The following is a 17,649-nucleotide window of genomic DNA, read 5'->3' on the forward strand; positions in this document are numbered from 1 at the left end:
GGTTTAGGCCTTATATAGGGTAGGGGGTGGGGGTGGGGGGAAGGGTGTGTTCAGATAAAGGGAAGTGGGATCAGGTGGGAGAAAGGTGTGGCCACATCAGGTTAAGATGTGACCTCAGCGGATGCGGATGTGACCTCTTCCAGGTGTCCCAGTTGCCTAGGTAACGTAGGTACTGGGCGAGGTCTGTTCGCCGTCCAGGAATGGACCTTACATTCAGAAGGCTGAGATCTGAGGATCACAATTTGAAGCCAGCCCATGCAGAAAAGTCCTCGTGAAACTCTTATCTCCAATTAATCATTTAAAAACTAGAAGTGGAGCTCTGGCTCAAAATGGTAAATTTCTAGCCTTGAGCACAAAGAGACTCAGGGACAGTGCCCAGGCCCTGAGTTCAAGCCTCATGACCAAGGGGGAAAAGTGTTTCACAGACCTTTCTGCCCAGGATGGCTTTAAACCTTGATCCTGAGATCTCAGACTCTTGAGCAGCTAAGATTACAGATATGAGCCACCTGTGTCCAGCTTTGATATCCAAATTGTTTAATTTTCCCCAAAAGGGGACTAGACAGGGATAAGGAGTCTAAAGGAGTGAGAATAAGTAGGCCAGATCCCACATGGGAGAACAGAGGGGAGAGGCTGTGGTCCTATAACAGGACTGGATTTTTTTTGGGGGGTGGGGGTCGGTTGTGGGGCTTGAACTCAGGGCCTAGGCACTGTCTCTCAGTTCTTCAGCTCAGTCAAGGCTAGCGCTCTACCACTTTGAGCCAGAGTGCCACTTCCAGTTTTCTGGTGGTTTATTCGAATAAGAGTCTCATGGACTTTTCTGCCTGGGCTGGCTTTGAACTGCAATTCTCAGATCGCAGCCTCCTGAGTAGCTAGGATTATAGGTGTGAGCCAGCAGCAGCCAGCCAGATCTGGCTTTTTGACTGGCTGTCCCTGTGAACAGTCAGGCACAGGGCTCTTTAGAGGTTTTTGGGATTTCAAGTCACGGTAAGGAAACATATAAATCTACTTGAGCTAGTAATAGGAGTCTCAACACTTCTTTCCCCTGCCTTTACTTTGATAACCTCTTTTCCTAGCCCATAGAAGAGAAAGCAAGTCTTGTCCTTTTACAGTTCTTCCTTCTGGCTTCAAATCAGATCACTCTTTATGTTTAACATTCTTAAGAATGCCAGGATATGGTGCATCTCAGCACATCTTGGGACATTCCTCATATTAAAGCAGTAAAGCAGAAACCCTATAAGTAGTGGACTCTTGTGGTTTTCAAGACACTTTCTGCAACTTGAGAATATGCTAGGACAACAAAGCACTTCTACTTCAGGGTGACTCCTAGCAGCCTGGGATATTAGACCAGTCAGAACCCAGACACAGCCTTTCTTCATTTTAGTCTCTGTCTTTTTCTCTGAAACCCTTAGCAACAGCATTCTGTGCCAGTTTCTATGCAGAAACTCTGCAGTCTCCTGAGCATCCTGTTTGTTGCTGACATCTGACAGCATTTCTGGGAAACAAAACTTTTCACCTACTGAAGGTTCCTTGTCCACCTAGAAACTGACAAAGATCAAACAAGGCATTGGACTGTGGCCATGGCTCTTAAGTATTGTCATACCACTCTTTGGTATATCTATCCTCCAAAGATAGGATATATTTTCCCTCACTCCACAGCTGGAATACATAAGTAACCATAGCCTTTCTGTTTTAATGAGGCTACTATTGCCGCTTCTTTTGAGGACAACGGCTAATAGGGCTCCTGACATATGTCATAACAGGACCCAAAACCTGTGGCATTGTCTTCAGAATTGCCTTATGCTTTGCTTTTGTCAACACTTGTCCTTAGTTCCTTCTCAAATCTCCTTGAGATGGTTCTGAAAGCCTCTGTGCTGTGACCTGGCTTCCTTAGGGCATGCCTCTGCTTAGCCCTGCCTTGTCACCAAAGATCAGCTTTTTCTGACAAGCAAAGAGGGACAAGAAATCTGGAGGCGTTGAGAACAAGTGGCTAATTCCCAGGTGCGTATTCTGGTGAAGAGCTGGGAATCCTGTTTCTAATCCATGTTTTCTCTCCTCCAGATTATGCTGCTGATGAGAGCTGTGCACCCCGAGGGTATCTGGCAGCCACCATGCAGTTTGTCCCTGGCCATTTCTCCTGTGATGTTGTATGGGGAACTGTGATCCGAGTCCATTCACGCCTCAAGATGGGGCCCAGTATGGGGGTCTCTCGGGGTATGTAATGGCACGAGAGAGTAGGGTGAAGGATGTGGGGAAGAGAATTTCTTAAGTCCATGTTACTCCCCCAGCCATACAGGCCCTGCGCTCTGTGCTCAATGCCTTTTCTGTGGTGAACCGGAAGAATATGTTTGTTTATCAGGAGCGAGCAACCAAGGCTGTATACTATCTTCGGTATGTAGATCCCAAAAAGCTGGTTTAAAGTCAGGGACAAGTTAAAGTCAAGAGACATGTCATGTCTCTTTCTTCCTCAGGCTCCTGGAGACATCTTGCAGTGACCGGCCATGGGAAGGGGATACCCTGCCCCCTTCCCTAGCTCTGTCCCGGAGCCAGGAGCCTATCTACTCTGAGGAAGCCTTGGCACGTATTGCTCCCACTCCTCATGTCCCCTGTGCTCCCCTTGTCCTTTGTTTCCTAGAGCTAGAACCTGACCGTATTTGTCCCTACAGGGTCCTCGTTCTCCAATGGACATGGCTTCCAGCCGTAGTTCGGATACTGCTCGCCCTGTGGGCCAAGTGGACAGGCATATCCAGCTGCTGGTACACGGTGTAGGGCAGGCAGGTAAAAAACAGGAAAGGTTTGGAAGTGACTCATATCCCAGAATCCTTGAGAATGTCTCTCAAAGTCTCTTCCTACTCTGCTTGGGGCCCCCTCTTCCAGTTCCTGCTCTGAACAGGAGCTGGGTGGGAGAGGACAGACTCCAGTAACATTTAGGTGGATTAGGATAAGAACTAATGGAGATACAACGTGGGAAGAAGAGCTGGATGACTATAGGATAGTTGCCTTCATGGGCGTGAGACCAGGGGTGGACTAGAGTAAAGATAATGGGTTCATCTGGGGCTATGTTGAGTCTAAGGTCCCCAGGTAATGTGTACAAAGTTTCAGGCTAACACTCTTATATACCTTCCTCATAATATTTGCAACACACCTGTGAGGTTGATGCTGTTGTAATTCTCATCTTTGGATGAGTGCACTGAATCTTTGAAGTAAAATTCATGTGCCCATATTTACAATGATTAGCTTGGCAGAACCAGACCCTACTTCAGGTACCTTCTAGCTTTAGTACTCTGAATTACTGCCAGTATATGAGGGGTGGCATGGGTACAGCTGGATCTTATACCAATGTCTCTGTCTTTCAAAATGGCTTTGTAAAGGCCCTGAGATCACAGATGAGCTGGTGCGGGTCCTGCGTCGACGCCTGGATGAGGCCACGCTGGATGTCATCACAGTCATGCTGGTCCGGAACTGCAAGCTGACACCAGCTGATGTGGAGGTCAGTTCTCTCCCGCACTCTCCTTTAGCTCAGCTGCAAGCATCTGACCAGTTTACAGTGGAGCTTGCACATTCAGCTGACTTCCCTTTCCCACTTGCAGTTCATCCAGCCTCCTGGAAGTCTCCCCTCAGAAGTGCTACATCTGGCCCTGCCCTGCTCCTGCAGGCCCTGGCTTCCTGCCCTGGCCTGGTACCTGAGGCAAAATCTGCTCATCTTCCTGCACTCTCCAAAGTACACAGACAGCAACAGCCGGAACCACTTCAAAGTAAGATTGTCCTCACCTCTCTCCACATTCATGTGAACTCATCCATCCCTTGGACACCCTGACTGTTCCCATGTGTGTCTTTGCCCATGGGCCTGTATGCACCTAGCCCTCCACACACCTTCGTTTTCTGCCTGTGTCTCCCTGATCTCCCATGTGCACTTATACCTGTGCACACTCTGGATGTCTGTCTTAGTGCTCCATGCCTTTTCTCTCCCAGCATCCACTCCCACCACAAGGTGGCCTTCCTGACTTGGACATCTACTTGTATAACAAGCCTGGTGGACAGGGCACTGGAGGCAAAGGTACAATGCAGGGCATGGGCCTGTGGTACTGCCCGGTACAGGAAAGGCTTTTCTCATCCTGTGGCTGAGAGAGCCTTTGCCAGCCTTGCAGGTGAAGGGGATTTCGGGAGGGGAGGTCAGCAAGTGCCAAAGCTGAGTCTTCCCGTGGGTTTCTACCCAGGAGTCGCCTGTATCACTCTAGCCTTTGTGGATGATGCAGGAGCCCCCATTTCACTGGCATTGTGGCCCCCATCTTCTCCGGGACCCCTAGACTCACTGCAAGAAGAAGAATTTGAGCAACTGACTCAGGTCATCCGCTGCCCAGTCACAACAGACAGTTCTTCAGGTGGGGCAGCTTGATGGAGGAATGGAGTTTTCAGTCCATTATGTGGCAGGCAAGAGCAATGAGCAGGGTGGCATCTAGGGGACCCTCAACTAACTCCCATTCTTTTCTTCAGCTCTGAATGGGGCCCCACGGCTTCGCCTGGATGTGTGGGAAAAGGGGAACATTAGCATAGTGCAGCTGGAGGAGAAGCTGCGGGGAGCAGCTCGCCAGGCCTTGGCTGATGCCCTCATGGAGCTGCAGTTATTGCCAGCTTCACTGTGTACAGAGGACACACCCCCAGGTATGTGAGTCAAGATCCCTAATCATAGGTTGTTTCCCATTCTCCCCAGACCTGGCCTCCAGAAATGCTTTAAGTCCAGGAAAGACAGTATGGTAGGTGAGAGTACAAAAGCAGGATTCAGAGAAAACATCACAAATGTTTCATCATCAGACGTGGGCACGCACAATTGCCCATCACCTTGTCTCTACATCATCAAGGTAAAGCAGTGACAGTGAACACATAGCAACTGAGATCACCTGAGGAAGGAGCTCACCCTAGGATCTTACCTCACAAATACATCTCAGCTGCATGTGCTCAGTAGCAGGTAGAGCAAGTGGCCAGGCACTCTCATGCCAGTCTTGAGCTAGCTTGTCTGGAGCTAGCTTGTCTGGAGCGGGGTTGATTAGTGATGCAGTCTGTAATGTCTGGTATCCACAGGAAGTCTCAGCAGTGGATCATTGGAAACCAAGAGTTCTGCAAGCCGAGCCAGCACTTTTCCTTCTCCTGGTTCTGGGGAGCCTGTGACTCCTCCCAGCAAAGCGGGCCGGCGTAGTTTCTGGGATATGCTGGTAATGGGAGGAAGCAGTGAAGTTGTCCTTTATCTTGTTGCCTGTCTCCTAACTCCTTCAACCCCATCCCAACCCCAGCCTTGCTTTGGGATAAAACTGCTCTGTCCTTTTAGAGCACAACATGGTAAATTTTCACTGATGTAGAGAGCCCAATTTATTCAATGCTTTTGCTTCCATTTTTTTGTTGGATTCTCATAATAGCCAGTGAGATAAGTAGAGCTTAAGCTTTCCCATGTCTGTTTAGTCACATGGATGCCAGGGCCAGAGCCCAGGCCTCCAAAACAACCAGACTTGGCTATCCCTACCCCTTCTTCCCAATTGCCCTTCCTCATTCCCTACATTATCCCTAGAGTAAAACAGAATGTGGAGACTTGGGTTCTCCCAAAACAACTGATGACATTGTCCTGGATCGGCCTGAAGACACTCGGGGTCGCAGGCGACATAAAACTGAAAATGTTCGGACACCAGGTGGAACTGAGCGAGCATCAGGCCCAGATTCTGGAGCCCAAAGACAAAGGTATATGTGTGTGCTATGCTATTGCATTATGGGAAGGTATAGGTGTAAAGTCATAGAGCAGTGTACGATTTGCATACACTTACTTGTGTCCTGTATGGATGTGGACGTTCTTACTTCTGCTCTATCTTTAGACGCCGGACAACACAGCTAGAAGAGGGTGAGGTGGGGACCCTGCACCCTGTGTTTGCTCATATCATTCAACGCTGGATGGGGTTTATGGTTCAGATTGGTGAGACCTCCCAGTCCTCCTCCGTCCCTCAGCACCCTGTCTTGGTCCCCAGCCTTCGGTCCCACAGTGACTTCTCTGTCCCCTAGGTTGTGCCTCGGTGTCCAGAAGCTCCACCCACATGGTGTCCCGGTTCCTTCTTCCATCCGTCTTGTCTGAGTTTACCACTCTAGTCAGCTCCATGGCTGCAGACACCAGTGTCCGTGTCTTTGAGCAGCATTTGTGAGTTTGGGTTCTCATGGAATTGGAGGGAACTTCCCCAAACCCCCTAAAGCTGGGAACTATAGGAAGCCAAACTCATAGATGCTGGGCTAGGCGAGGTGGGAGCCAGCAAAGAGAAAGGCTGTAGAATGGGGCCATGGATGGTTTCCCTTTTTTGCCTGCTCCTCCTTCTCATTAGGGGTTCAGAAGCAGAGATCTTCAGTCCTTGCACCCCTGGGCAGTTGGGCCCAGCTCCTCGCCCAGCAACTGAGCGACATCTCCTGCTTCTAGGAAGGAACTTCATGCAGTGGAGGAAACCCACCCAACAGGGTGAGGGTATAACTAAGGGGAGGGACTACTGGTTGCTCTCTGACCCTGCAGTGGGTAAGATGAGGCTAAAGGGGTCTGCTCACAGACCCCCACTGTGTCCTTTTCCACCCTGTAGCTGCCAAAGCCCTGCAGCGCTTTGAGTCAGGAGGTGATGGGAGCTCAGGACGAAATGCTCCCCGGCAGAGGCTCCTTCTGCTAGAGGTCGTGGACAAAAAGGTCAGTGTCAGGTCACTGGAAGGGAAGAGGGGTCCTATGAGCTCACTAACCCTGACTTCTAACTACAGCTCCAGCTGCTGACCTACAACTGGGCTCCAGACCTGGGGGTGGCCTTGGGCCGAGCACTGGTTCGCCTCGTGCAGTGGCAGAACGCACGGGCACATCTCATCTTCTGCCTGCTCAGTCAGAAGCTGGGCCTGTTCCATCATTATGGCCAGTTGGACTTCCCTGTGCGTGATGAAAAGGTACCTGCTGCTGCATCCCTCTTCTTTTTCTTGCCACTGAGATCAAAGAAAGCAGGAGAGAGAGACTTAAGATCAGAAGTAATAGGGAAACTCAGAGGGGAAACCCAGAAATGGAGAGAGGGTCCAAGGACAAAGGCCATGCGACAACTGTGATGCTCCATGTCTCTCAGGAGCCAAACCCATTTCTGCTGCCGACCATGGAAGTGGAGACCCTCATCCGGAGTGCAAGTCCCCCACTGAGCCGTGAGCAGGGCCGGCTGAGTGGGTCCTCTCGTGGTGGGGGTCCCCTTTCCCTGGACACATTTCCCTTTGATGAAGCCCTGAGAGACATCACTGCTGCCCGCCCCAGCTCCACAGTTGGTCCTGTACCCAGACCTCCAGATCCTGTCACATACCATGGACAACAGTTTCTGGAAATCAAGATGACAGAGCGCAGAGGTGAGAACTTTGATCCAGGCAGTTGGGAGGGAAAACCTGTGGGCAGCTCCTGGAGCAGTTACTACAGCTTTCCACCCGCAGAGCTGGAGCGCCAGTTGAAGATGGAGAACCTGTTTGTGACCTGGCAGCAGCGTTCTGCCCCCGCCAGCATGCCAATCAGTGTGAGTGACCCCCATTGTAACCCCAGCCTACATCTTCCATGAAGACCCAGTGACTCTTCCCTAGCCACTGCTCCAGAGCTGACTGCCTCCTGAATGTCCTCAGGCTGGGGAGCTGGAGACCCTGAAGCAGTCATCTCGCCTGGTCCATTACTGTGCAACAGCCCTGCTCTTTGACCCAGCTGCCTGGCTGCATGGACCCCCAGAGTCCTCTGGGCCCCCTGAAGGGCAGGTGAGGCTCCAGACTTAGATTTCTTCTCTGAGAGCTGTTTACCTCACTGGGACCTCTTCTCCTCTATCTTCAAGAGGTTGACCGTGGGTAGAGCCTTAATGTCCACTTCCACAGCGGCGCCATCGCCCAGAGTCAGGTTCTGGGAACCGAGAGGCCCCTGCAAGCTGTGAATCCTTGGATGTGCCTCTACCAGGAGCCCGGGAGGAGCCATGGCTGAAGGAGCTAAGCGTAGCCTTCATGCAGCAATATGTACAGTATCTACAGAGCATCGGCTTCGCACTGGTACCCCTGCGGCCCCCCTCACCCTCCCGCAGGTGAGCCCACCTCCCTTTCCATAACCCTTCTCCACTGCGAGTGAGACTCCATGAACTTCCTCCTCACATAGATCCTGCTTTGGAAACTTGGCCTTGTGCACATTCATCCCACTCCACTGGGCTGGCTCACATCTGTGAGGCTCTTGGACGAGCACTTTCATATAGACTTCGGGGTGTCCTACAAACTTCATGTGACCTATGGAACTCAGGAGCACAATTTAACACAGAACTATGTATATTGTCACAGAACTTATGTACACCTGTACCTTGTGTGTTTACTCATGTATACCCACACATGTGAATCTCTTAAGCTCTTGGGTCTGAGTCTGACCAACTCCTGTCCTGACCACCCCGCTAGCCTCTCCTGAAATTTAATATGGCTTCTCTTCAGGACTAGATGGCTTTTCTCATCAAGGCCCTCGCACTGGGCCTCCTTGCATCTTTGTCTATGGCCAGTTTTGTCCATAGTCACTTCCTGGCCAGTAGTGACAGAAGGAGGCAGTCCTCTGTTCCTACCTACCATCTCCCCTGAGCACAGCTTGCTTCCCAGATAGCAGGCCCAGCCTTGCTGCTTTCTGACTACACATCTCTGAGCAAGTTTTTTCCAGTAAGACCTCGATAGCCACAGTCCTTCACCTATCTGATCTGCCTCACGGGGCTTGAACTCTGGGCCTGGGCTCTGTCCCGGAGCTCTTCAGCTCAAGGCTAGCGCTCTACCACTTGAGCCACAGCACCACTTCTGGTTTTCTGGTGGTTAATTGGAGATAAGAGTTTCAGGGGCTTTCCTGCCCAGGCTAGCTTTGAACCATGATCTCAAATCTCCTGAATAGCTAGGATTACAGGCACGAACCATGGGGAGCCCAGCTCTGACTCATCTTTTTATCTCCCTTCCTTTTCTATAGCACCAGCCGCCTGCGGGCCATGGCTATTCTTGGAACAGAGGGCCGAAGCTCCTTCTCTTGCCCGAAAACCAAGACTGAGGGGAGCCCTAAGGTAACTAATTATCCTATCATGATGATATCAGCAATGTCATAGACACAAGTCACTGACCCTGAATTATCTGCCCATGGTGAGATCAGTGACCCTGAGTGATGTACTATGGTCGCCCAACCTAGACTGACACCATTAGTCGGTAACCTACGGGATTTATGCCAACACGTGCCCCATTTTTCCTTTCTTCAGAGCACTAGTGCTCCTGTTACCACCTACCACCTGCAGCGGGCACTGCCTGGGGGCATCATCCTCATGGAGCTGACTTTCCAGGTGAGTAGGGGAGCACTGAGTGGGAAGAATCAGACCTGTCTGATTCTTTTTTTTGTTGGTGGTCATGGATCCTGGGTCCTGTCCCTAAGCTCTTTTGCTCAAGGCCGGGGCTCTATCACTTTGAGCCACAGTACCACTTCCTGTTTTCTGATAGTTAATTGGAGATAAAGAGTTTCACAGCCTTTCCTTCCCAGGCTGGCTTTGAACCATGATCATCAGATCTCAGCCTCCTGAGTAGCCATGATTACAGGTGTGAACCTCCCTGACCTTTAATCTCACCCTCTCTCCAGGGCTGCTACTTCTGTGTCAAACAGTTTGCTCTGGAATGTTCCAGAATCCCAATGGGGCAGGCTGTCAACTCTCAGGTAAGTGATAGGGACAGACAAATATGGGCCACATGGCCCTATGACCCACATAAAGGACAATAACAAACAGTTGTCAGTGTGACCTAGTGATTGACCTACGGCTGTGTTTTGGTCAGGTCAGTGGTCATTCCACATTCTGGTACTATGACCACCTGCTGGTTGGACTCTGAGTATTCCAAAGCTTCATTGAGCTACAACACCAAGATAAAAAGCCAGCCAGCATGGTCTAGCCCAAGGATCACCATGGCACTGACAGTAGTTGGCACAGTGATCATCCATGACATGATTATCTGGACAGTGAGGACATTTGAACACAGTGGGTAATGTGTCACATTCAGGTCAATGCTTTGCACAGTCCTGGCCTAATCTAGAGCTGGAGATAGCCTGCCATTACCAATATTAGTAATCACCCATACAATGTACCCTGTACTAGGTTATTATTTATGTCCCTGTCAGTCTGCCTCAAGGCAGGGCCTCATTACCCCAGGAGGGGTAGCAAGCATTCAGAAGTGCTTAGAATGACTTGAGAATCTAGTAAGATCAGAGGCCTGAAGCCCTTGCTGAACTTAGTTGGACTTCTCAGGTTGGAAAAAAATGCCACAGTAGATCCCTGCCTTGAATCTACATACACTTTCTGAGAGATGAGGATTCAGCTGGGCCCAGTACAAGCAGTGAGATCTCATAATCTTCATCGTGGGGAGCTCTCCATGTTTGGACAGCACAAATCCAGTACCAGATGGCTGTCTGAGGATTGCAGTTTGAAGCCAACCCAGGCACCAAAGTCCACTAGACTACTTAGGGCCAATAAATTACTGAAAGTACAGAAATGAAGCTGTGGCTCAAGTGGCAGAGTGCAAGCTTTGAACAAAACTCTGGGACAGTGCCCAAGCCCTACATTCAAGCCTCAGGACTGGTGCACACTCCCATTTGTGTGTGTGTGTGCGCGCACACACACACACACACAGCTGGAGGTATAACACAAGTGGTAGAGGGCCTGCCTCATACGTTCAAGGCCTTCAATTCAAACCCCTAGTACTGCCAAATAATAGTAGTACTAGTGAGGGAGATCACATTCTAGGCAACTAGCATATGAGTACAAAGTACAGAGGAGATAATATGAGCTATCCTAGGGAAACGCAGGTAGTTTAACAAGCAGACAAGGCTGAAGAGATGAAAGTGTCTGGGAAAGTCTTCTAATAGGAAATGTACACCTGGATCCTCATCTTACTTTCTATAATATCATCTTCTAATACAGTTTGTAATTATTCATTTATTCAACCTAATATTGTCCTGTCTCCTACAATTAGATTGTAAGCTCCTTGGGTTACCCTGCCCATGGTCTGTTCTCCGCTGTACATCCAATTGTGACCAGCCACCAGTGGATACCTAATGCACACTTGGCAGACATTTGCTGCAATGAGTCTGTGTCAGACTCTGGTAGAATCTGACATACAGGGTAAAAAGGCCTAACTATTTAAAATGATTCCAGATTCGTGTAAATAGTTATAACACAGCAATAAAAAGTGTAACAAAGAGCAAGTCTGTGCATAGTTGTGTATAAACAGGACTCTGTCAAAGCTCCTCTTCTCCCTGGAAGGAGGGAAGTGTGCATCAGGCAGCGTGTGCTACTACAGCTTAACTCTGCTGTCTGTCCCCAGCTATCCATGCTGTTCACAGAGGAGTGTGACAAGGTGCGGGACCTGATGCATGTGCACTCCTTCAGCTATGACTTCCACCTGCGCCTAGTGCACCAGCATGTGCTGGGCACCCACCTGGTACTGCGGCACGGCTACCACCTCACTACCTTCCTGAGACACTTCCTGGCCCACCACCCTGATGGACCCCACTTTGGCCGCAATCACATTTACCAAGGTCAGTGCCCAAAGCACCATGGGACCAAAAAAGATGATTGTGAGGTATCTCCAGGCCAGGGCTTGTGGGATCAGCTCCTGGGCAAGTAGTCCCCAGTCATTACCACTCATATCACCCATCCCATTCCTATGCTTCCATGTGTCTGTGCCTTAAGTTCTTTATGGCTTTATATCAGAATTCAGGTCCTGTTTCACGCATACCCTGTCCTCTAATCTCAGCCACTTTTATCTCATCCCAGTGTTCCTCAGGATCTCCCTAAGAAAGCTAAGCAACTCTCAGCCCCTGCCCTTCCAGGTGAAGGTACTTGTCCCAGGCTTAGTGTCTGTGTCCTGAAACTTGCCCCTTAGGGACACTGGAGCTCCCCACACCACTCATTGCTGCCCACCAACTATACAACTATGTGGCTGACCATGCCAGCTCTTACCACATGAAGCCACTGCGCATGGCCCGGCCAGGGGGCCCAGAACATAATGAGTATGCCCTGGTATCTGCATGGCACAGGTAAGGCTGAGAGGGGGCATCCAGCACACAGTCTGGTGGGGCTGAGGTTAGGACCACACTGGCAGTAGGCAAGAATACAGCTGGTTTCATTAGAACCTCAGAATTCAATCCTCTCCACCCCCACTACACAGCTCTGGCTCCTACTTGGACTCCGAGGGACTTCGCCATCAGGATGACTTCGATGTGTCACTGCTGGTCTGTCACTGTGCTGCACCCTTTGAGGAGCAAGGAGAGGCTGAACGGCATGTTTTACGGTCAGCCTTACGAGTTTGCAGTTTTACGAGTCCACTCTAGCCCGCCCCTTGCTCTTGCCCTGTCCTTGTGCCTACTCTCATGTTCTTCCTCCACCCCAGGCTACAGTTCTTCGTGGTGCTCACCAGCCAACGAGAACTGTTCCCCAGACTCACTGCTGACATGCGCAGGTTCCGAAAGCCACCCAGACTACCCCCTGAGCCAGAGGCTCCTGGGAGTGCAACCAGCACCCCTGGGGAGGCCTCGGGGCTTATCCCAGCCCCTGGGCCAGCTCCTCTGTTTCCACCACTGGCTGCAGAGGTGGGCATGGCACGGGCACGGCTGGCTCAGCTTGTCCGGCTGGCTGGTGGTCACTGCCGTCGGGACACCCTCTGGAAGCGCCTCTTCTTGCTGGAGCCACCAGGGCCTGACAGGCTGAGGCTGGGGGGACGCCTAGCCCTGGCAGAGTTGGAGGAGCTCTTGGAAGCAGTCCATGCCAAATCCATTGGGGACATTGACCCTCAGTTGGTAAGGGACTGTAGTAAGGGCTGGAAGGGTGCCAGGAATGTCACAGGCAGCCAGTGGAGAGTAAAGGAGTCCAGGTGACTCTGGGACAGAAAAACCCAGGCCTATGACATACACTTCCCCTCCTTCCAGGACTGCTTCCTGTCTATGACAGTCTCCTGGTACCAGAGCCTGATCAAAGTTCTCCTAAGCCGCTTCCCCCAGAGCTGCCGCCATTTCCAGAGCCCAGACTTGGGAACTCAGTACCTGGTAAGTCCCTTACTCCTACTCTGAAAAGGGAAACAGCAGACATCTTCATCAGAGTTCACAGCTAGCCCTCTCAAGGAGCCCCAAAACAAGCTCTGCCCTCCAGCCCAAAACTCCACAGATATATGTAAAACGTCAGAGCACTGGGCATCAACTCCTGGTTTGTGATTTACTGAGAGCAAAGCTCCTAATTGAGGGCTAAAGAGCCTGAAGGAAAACAGCCTCTGACATTGGCAACCCAGTGAGTTCTCAGGACTTCAGCAGTGGTTGGTCACAAAGATTGGAGTCCCAGAAGGGAGCTCGTGGGTTTTAACACCTGGTCTTCAGACCAGCAGTGGCAGCATCACCTGGAAACCTATTGAAATACAGATGTTCAGGCTCCATCCCACATGACTCGGGATCTGTCTTAGCAATGTCCCTAGGTGATCTGGGCATCTGTAGAGTTTGAAGACACAGCTCTGATGGACAAGCAGAGAGGAAAGCACTTCAGTAACAGGATGATGGGCAAGCACACAGGGAACTAGAGACGAAAGAGATAGGCACAGTGAATTCTGTGGTTCAGAAGAGGCATAAAAGAGGAGACATTCAGGCAAGAAAGTACAAGTTGGACTCTGGTGATGTGGTCCCATGGTAAACGGTATAAGAGGGAAAACTGTGGGGTATAACAGGTCATCCAGGTAAACTGAGGTCTATTAAGACAGAACTACAGTGGTGTAGGTGAAACCAAGCAGGTTTAGGGAAAGAGCCGTGTATTCTGCTCAGAGTAACTTAAGTGTGAAGCCTGCAAGGATGTTCACTGTCTCGAAAGTCTATGAACATCAGAGCACAAGAAAGACCTAAGCAGCAGCTATATGAACAGATGGTACTGATGCCTTGGGAGGGGCAAAACCACCCAGGGAGCTGATCCCAGAGCCAAGCTTTAGCTAACACTTAGACATCAAGGGGACAGTGGGGGGGGGGGTGGCTCAAGGCAGGTGTGGGCGGCACAGAGTGAAGCCTAGAGGCAAGAAGAGCACTGTACCCATGGTAAAGAACTCTTCTTTGACCAACTTCAGTGTGGCAGGCTCTTGTAGAGTCCTGGACCAATCTGAGGAGGCTGTAACAGGCTAACTGGGATTTGGTTTGGAGGCACAGTCCTGAGTAGCCTGGGAGTGCAGGTGGGCTCTTCCATCCAGACAGGAAGCCCTGCAAGACAGTCTGTTCCTCAGGTGAGACAAAGCTCTCTTCATCTCATTGTCACTGCAGGTTGTACTGAATCAGAAGTTCACCGACTGTTTTGTGCTAGTGTTTCTGGACTCCCACTTGGGAAAGACGGTGAGAACAGGAAGTGGGGGGCTTTCATGTCAGACCCATGGGAGACTACACCACAGCTCTCCCTGCTGAGGCTGGGGATACCCCTTCTTCCTGAGCCGTTTCCTGTTCTCTCACCACTGCACTCTCACTGTCTTTCCCATAGTCTCTGACGGTGGTTTTCAGAGAGCCCTTCCCAGTTCAGCCCCAGGACAGTGACAGCCCCCCTGCCCAGCTGGTGTCCACCTACCACCACTTGGAGTCCGTCATCAACACAGCATGTTTCACCCTCTGGACCCGCCTCCTCTGAGGAAGTGACCACTGAGTCACTATTCGCCAAAGCATGGATCTATAAGATTGTCTATCTGAGGCAGGATTGATCAGCTCTTCTGGGGCACAGGGTAAACTCGGGCACTAAGTGACACCCCAACGATCTGTGAATGTCTGAGATTCACTGCTGGAGCCTGCCCTCCCAGAACACAACTTACTAGCCAGGACTCTAGAGTTGGGTCAACTCCCAAAGCGCCCATTCCCTCTCAGGCCCCTGGGCCCTTCCAGAGTAGATTACTCTTTCCTGTCGTCCTAGTGGGATCCAGAGAGTTCTCTGAATCAAGTGGCAAGCATTCATCCGTTAAAAGCTCAGCCTGAATCCTGCCTCACAGTATTTGGTCACTGCTAGCCACCTGCTCTCAGTTGGCCGTCTAGTCTTTATTTCCACTTGGACATCACTGCTGGACATTGCCATCGTCATAAGACACCGTGGTTCCAATCCTAGCTTTGCCATTGAAGCACCTGAGCCCAGTGTCAAGTCCTTGTACTCTTGGACCCTTGGTTCTTCTCCTGTAAACAAGGAGGGCTCAACTCTCTGGTCTCTGCAGGAGTCCTGGCTCTGGCTGGAGGATCTGAGTATAAGCTATGTGTTCCTTCTCAATGGGAGGAAAGCAACCCAGAGACGCTGAAGCATTAGACACTGTGTGTCCTCTATCCCAATAACATACACATATGAAAATGCTTAGCAGGTTGTCTTTAATTCAGAGGAAGAGATAAGACGCTCACTCACTGTCCAGAGAAGTATTCAGGTAGTTTGCAGGACCTCACTGGCCAGTCTGTGGTTGGCCTCGCCTATCCCAGTATGAACGCAGCCAACTTAGACCCTCCACTGTGTCTCCTGTGTGGAGAGGAAGAGAGTGGCATCTCAACCTACAACCGAAAGCCCTGTCCAACATGTGTTCCTCCAATCCTCTTCCCCTGGCTACACCTGGAGCCTCACCTTGAGGCTGATACTCGCAGCCCACAAAACCTTGGTAGCCTTCATCTTCCAGCAGCTGGAACAGGTAGGGGAAGTACAGCTCTCCAGGGCTGTCTGGCTCACCTCGACCTGGGACCTGTGCCACCTGCACATGCCCTGTGTACAGATGTGGAGAGATAAGGGACCTAGACTACTGCTGAGGCCTGAGGGACAGTGGAGGGGGATGTAAGAGGGGGTGACCATAGGAAGCAGCACCAGACCAGGAGAGCAATTGCCTCTCACCAACAATGGGCAGGAACTCTCGGATATTTCCTGTCAGGTTTCCATCCATGATCTGCCAGTGGAATATGTCCTGGGGAAGAGATTAGTACAGTAAAACCCCTCAGGTGACCCAACTATTCTTCCCAGGTTGGGAAATAGGGCTCTCTGAGCACCCCCTTTCTCCTACTCACCATTTGTAGTTGGAGATTGGGTCTTCCCACCTTCTGTAAGATGGCTGCCGCTGTAAGAACCCAATGAGTGGGGTTGTGAGACTCTAGGGGAGCACAGGAATCAAGGCTAGGAGGCAGCATGGGGCTGGAGTCCTACCCTGCTGGGGCGTGTCCAGGAAGTATTGGGGGTCAGTGATCCGGGTGTTAATGGGCTCCAGCAGTCCCACGAGGTTCTCCTAGCAACATGTTGGATGCATTCATCCTCATCAATCAGTTACCAACACCACCTGTCTCTAACCTGGACTAGTGCCCAACCTAGTGCCTGAAGAGCTCTCCCTACTCCATCCTTTTGTGCATGTGCATGCATATACACACACATACATAAATGTTTCCACTTCTCACCTGAGCCAAAACATCAGCTGCATGCCTCAGGTTCTCCAGAAAAACTGTCTCCATCTCACCCCTGACTGCACCTCGGTCAGCCCCCTGGGGTACCCGGCCAGCCATTAAGTGTATCCTGTGGGGAAAATGGGATTGGAGGCTTCACACTACCCTGACCATGCCAGCCCTTGCTGCTACTCCAGGTCTTCTGTCCATACCACCTGGCCACAATGCTGACTTCCCAGCCACCCCAGTCACTTCTATGCGAGCCAGGTCAGGATGCTTCCTTAGAGCCCACCCATCCTCTGGCCCAAGGGACCTCAGTCCATCCCTTACCCCCTCCTGCACCTTTCAGCCTTTCTTTCCCTTAGTCCTTCTTAGCCTATGAGCATGTTTGAGGTTCACCTTTTTAAATGACTTTGACCTTTGCCCTTGAACCCATGGTGTCCTGCTTGCCTCCACTTCCTCTCCTTGCATCGGTTTCTTGGCTTCTTCCTGATCTGTTTTCTGTCCCTACCACTCACCAACAGCAATGAGCCCCTGGTTGCCAGTTTCTTCTCAACAAAGCTATTTGACCTCTGCTGAATCTGACATTTGTTTACCCATTCCCACTTTGAGACTTCCACTTTCTTCCATCACCTCCTATATCTTCAGTTTCAGCATCCAGCTTCAGACACAACAGACATACAGGTCCTCCTAACCCCAGCTGTCCAGCCCTCCACTCTCCAGCGGAACTCCCAAATCTTCCTCTTGCTCCTGGCCACAGCATCCTTACCAGAGTAGTGTACAGGCCGAAAGTGAGGCCTTTAAGCGCTAAGGAAGCAGCTTTTGTTCTAGTCAAAGGGTTAGGTGCTGACCCTGCACCTATAGCTTCCTTGCCCTAGAATGGATCACCAGCTGGATTCCCGCCCCCCTGCTATTTCCCTCGTCACCGAGATGGGACTGGGCATGAGATGCGCGTGGACAAGTGGTCAACAGGACGACACTGGCAGATAAATGCAGAGGACCCGGATTACCGGGGCGAAGGGGCAGGGCAGGATACCTGGGGCAGCCCAGAGCCTTGGCGTACAGGACGGCCTGCTCCAGCCCCTCGCGGAAGGCCGCCTGCCTCCCGGGGACGGCCCCCAGCCCCATGTCCCCCTTCTCTCGGTCTCCTGCGGAAAGAGCGGGCGTCAGTGGGGGCTGGGCCCCGCGGCCCCGATCCACCCCCC

General features: G+C 51.2%; 2 protein-coding genes across 3 annotated transcripts in view; one reads left to right on the forward strand and one right to left on the reverse strand.

The window, feature by feature from the left end:
* The window catches only part of Szt2 (seizure threshold 2 homolog (mouse)), a 52,366-nt gene extending 36,980 nt beyond the window's left edge, over positions 1–15,386 (forward strand). For both annotated transcript variants that reach the window (XM_013016905.1, XM_013016904.1), the window contains exons 43-72: positions 2,059–2,211; positions 2,286–2,388; positions 2,469–2,574; positions 2,664–2,775; positions 3,369–3,487; positions 3,588–3,752; positions 3,970–4,054; positions 4,215–4,379; positions 4,492–4,659; positions 5,077–5,207; positions 5,558–5,724; positions 5,856–5,953; positions 6,040–6,172; positions 6,351–6,481; positions 6,597–6,697; positions 6,766–6,942; positions 7,113–7,380; positions 7,462–7,541; positions 7,645–7,770; positions 7,885–8,084; positions 8,987–9,077; positions 9,267–9,347; positions 9,638–9,712; positions 11,371–11,584; positions 11,932–12,085; positions 12,217–12,339; positions 12,439–12,844; positions 12,974–13,090; positions 14,333–14,401; positions 14,544–15,386. In XM_013016905.1, the coding sequence (XP_012872359.1) occupies positions 2,059–2,211; positions 2,286–2,388; positions 2,469–2,574; positions 2,664–2,775; positions 3,369–3,487; positions 3,588–3,752; positions 3,970–4,054; positions 4,215–4,379; positions 4,492–4,659; positions 5,077–5,207; positions 5,558–5,724; positions 5,856–5,953; positions 6,040–6,172; positions 6,351–6,481; positions 6,597–6,697; positions 6,766–6,942; positions 7,113–7,380; positions 7,462–7,541; positions 7,645–7,770; positions 7,885–8,084; positions 8,987–9,077; positions 9,267–9,347; positions 9,638–9,712; positions 11,371–11,584; positions 11,932–12,085; positions 12,217–12,339; positions 12,439–12,844; positions 12,974–13,090; positions 14,333–14,401; positions 14,544–14,687 (4,262 nt within the window). In that variant the 3' untranslated portion in view covers positions 14,688–15,386. The remainder of the gene's footprint in view (positions 1–2,058; positions 2,212–2,285; positions 2,389–2,468; positions 2,575–2,663; positions 2,776–3,368; positions 3,488–3,587; positions 3,753–3,969; positions 4,055–4,214; positions 4,380–4,491; positions 4,660–5,076; positions 5,208–5,557; positions 5,725–5,855; positions 5,954–6,039; positions 6,173–6,350; positions 6,482–6,596; positions 6,698–6,765; positions 6,943–7,112; positions 7,381–7,461; positions 7,542–7,644; positions 7,771–7,884; positions 8,085–8,986; positions 9,078–9,266; positions 9,348–9,637; positions 9,713–11,370; positions 11,585–11,931; positions 12,086–12,216; positions 12,340–12,438; positions 12,845–12,973; positions 13,091–14,332; positions 14,402–14,543) is intronic.
* Positions 15,383–17,649, reverse strand: part of Hyi (hydroxypyruvate isomerase (putative)) — a 2,596-nt gene continuing 329 nt past the window's right edge. Inside the window, exons 2-8 of the mRNA XM_013016906.1 lie at positions 17,481–17,629; positions 16,460–16,574; positions 16,215–16,293; positions 16,079–16,128; positions 15,909–15,978; positions 15,648–15,782; positions 15,383–15,545 (exon numbers count right to left, since the gene is read on the reverse strand). Coding sequence (XP_012872360.1) covers positions 15,472–15,545; positions 15,648–15,782; positions 15,909–15,978; positions 16,079–16,128; positions 16,215–16,293; positions 16,460–16,574; positions 17,481–17,629 — 672 coding nt within the window. The 3' untranslated portion in view covers positions 15,383–15,471. The remainder of the gene's footprint in view (positions 15,546–15,647; positions 15,783–15,908; positions 15,979–16,078; positions 16,129–16,214; positions 16,294–16,459; positions 16,575–17,480; positions 17,630–17,649) is intronic.

The sequence above is a fragment of the Dipodomys ordii genome, unplaced genomic scaffold (assembly GCF_000151885.1).
Source record: "Dipodomys ordii isolate 6190 unplaced genomic scaffold, Dord_2.0 Scaffold33, whole genome shotgun sequence".
Taxonomy (NCBI): domain Eukaryota; kingdom Metazoa; phylum Chordata; class Mammalia; order Rodentia; family Heteromyidae; genus Dipodomys; species Dipodomys ordii.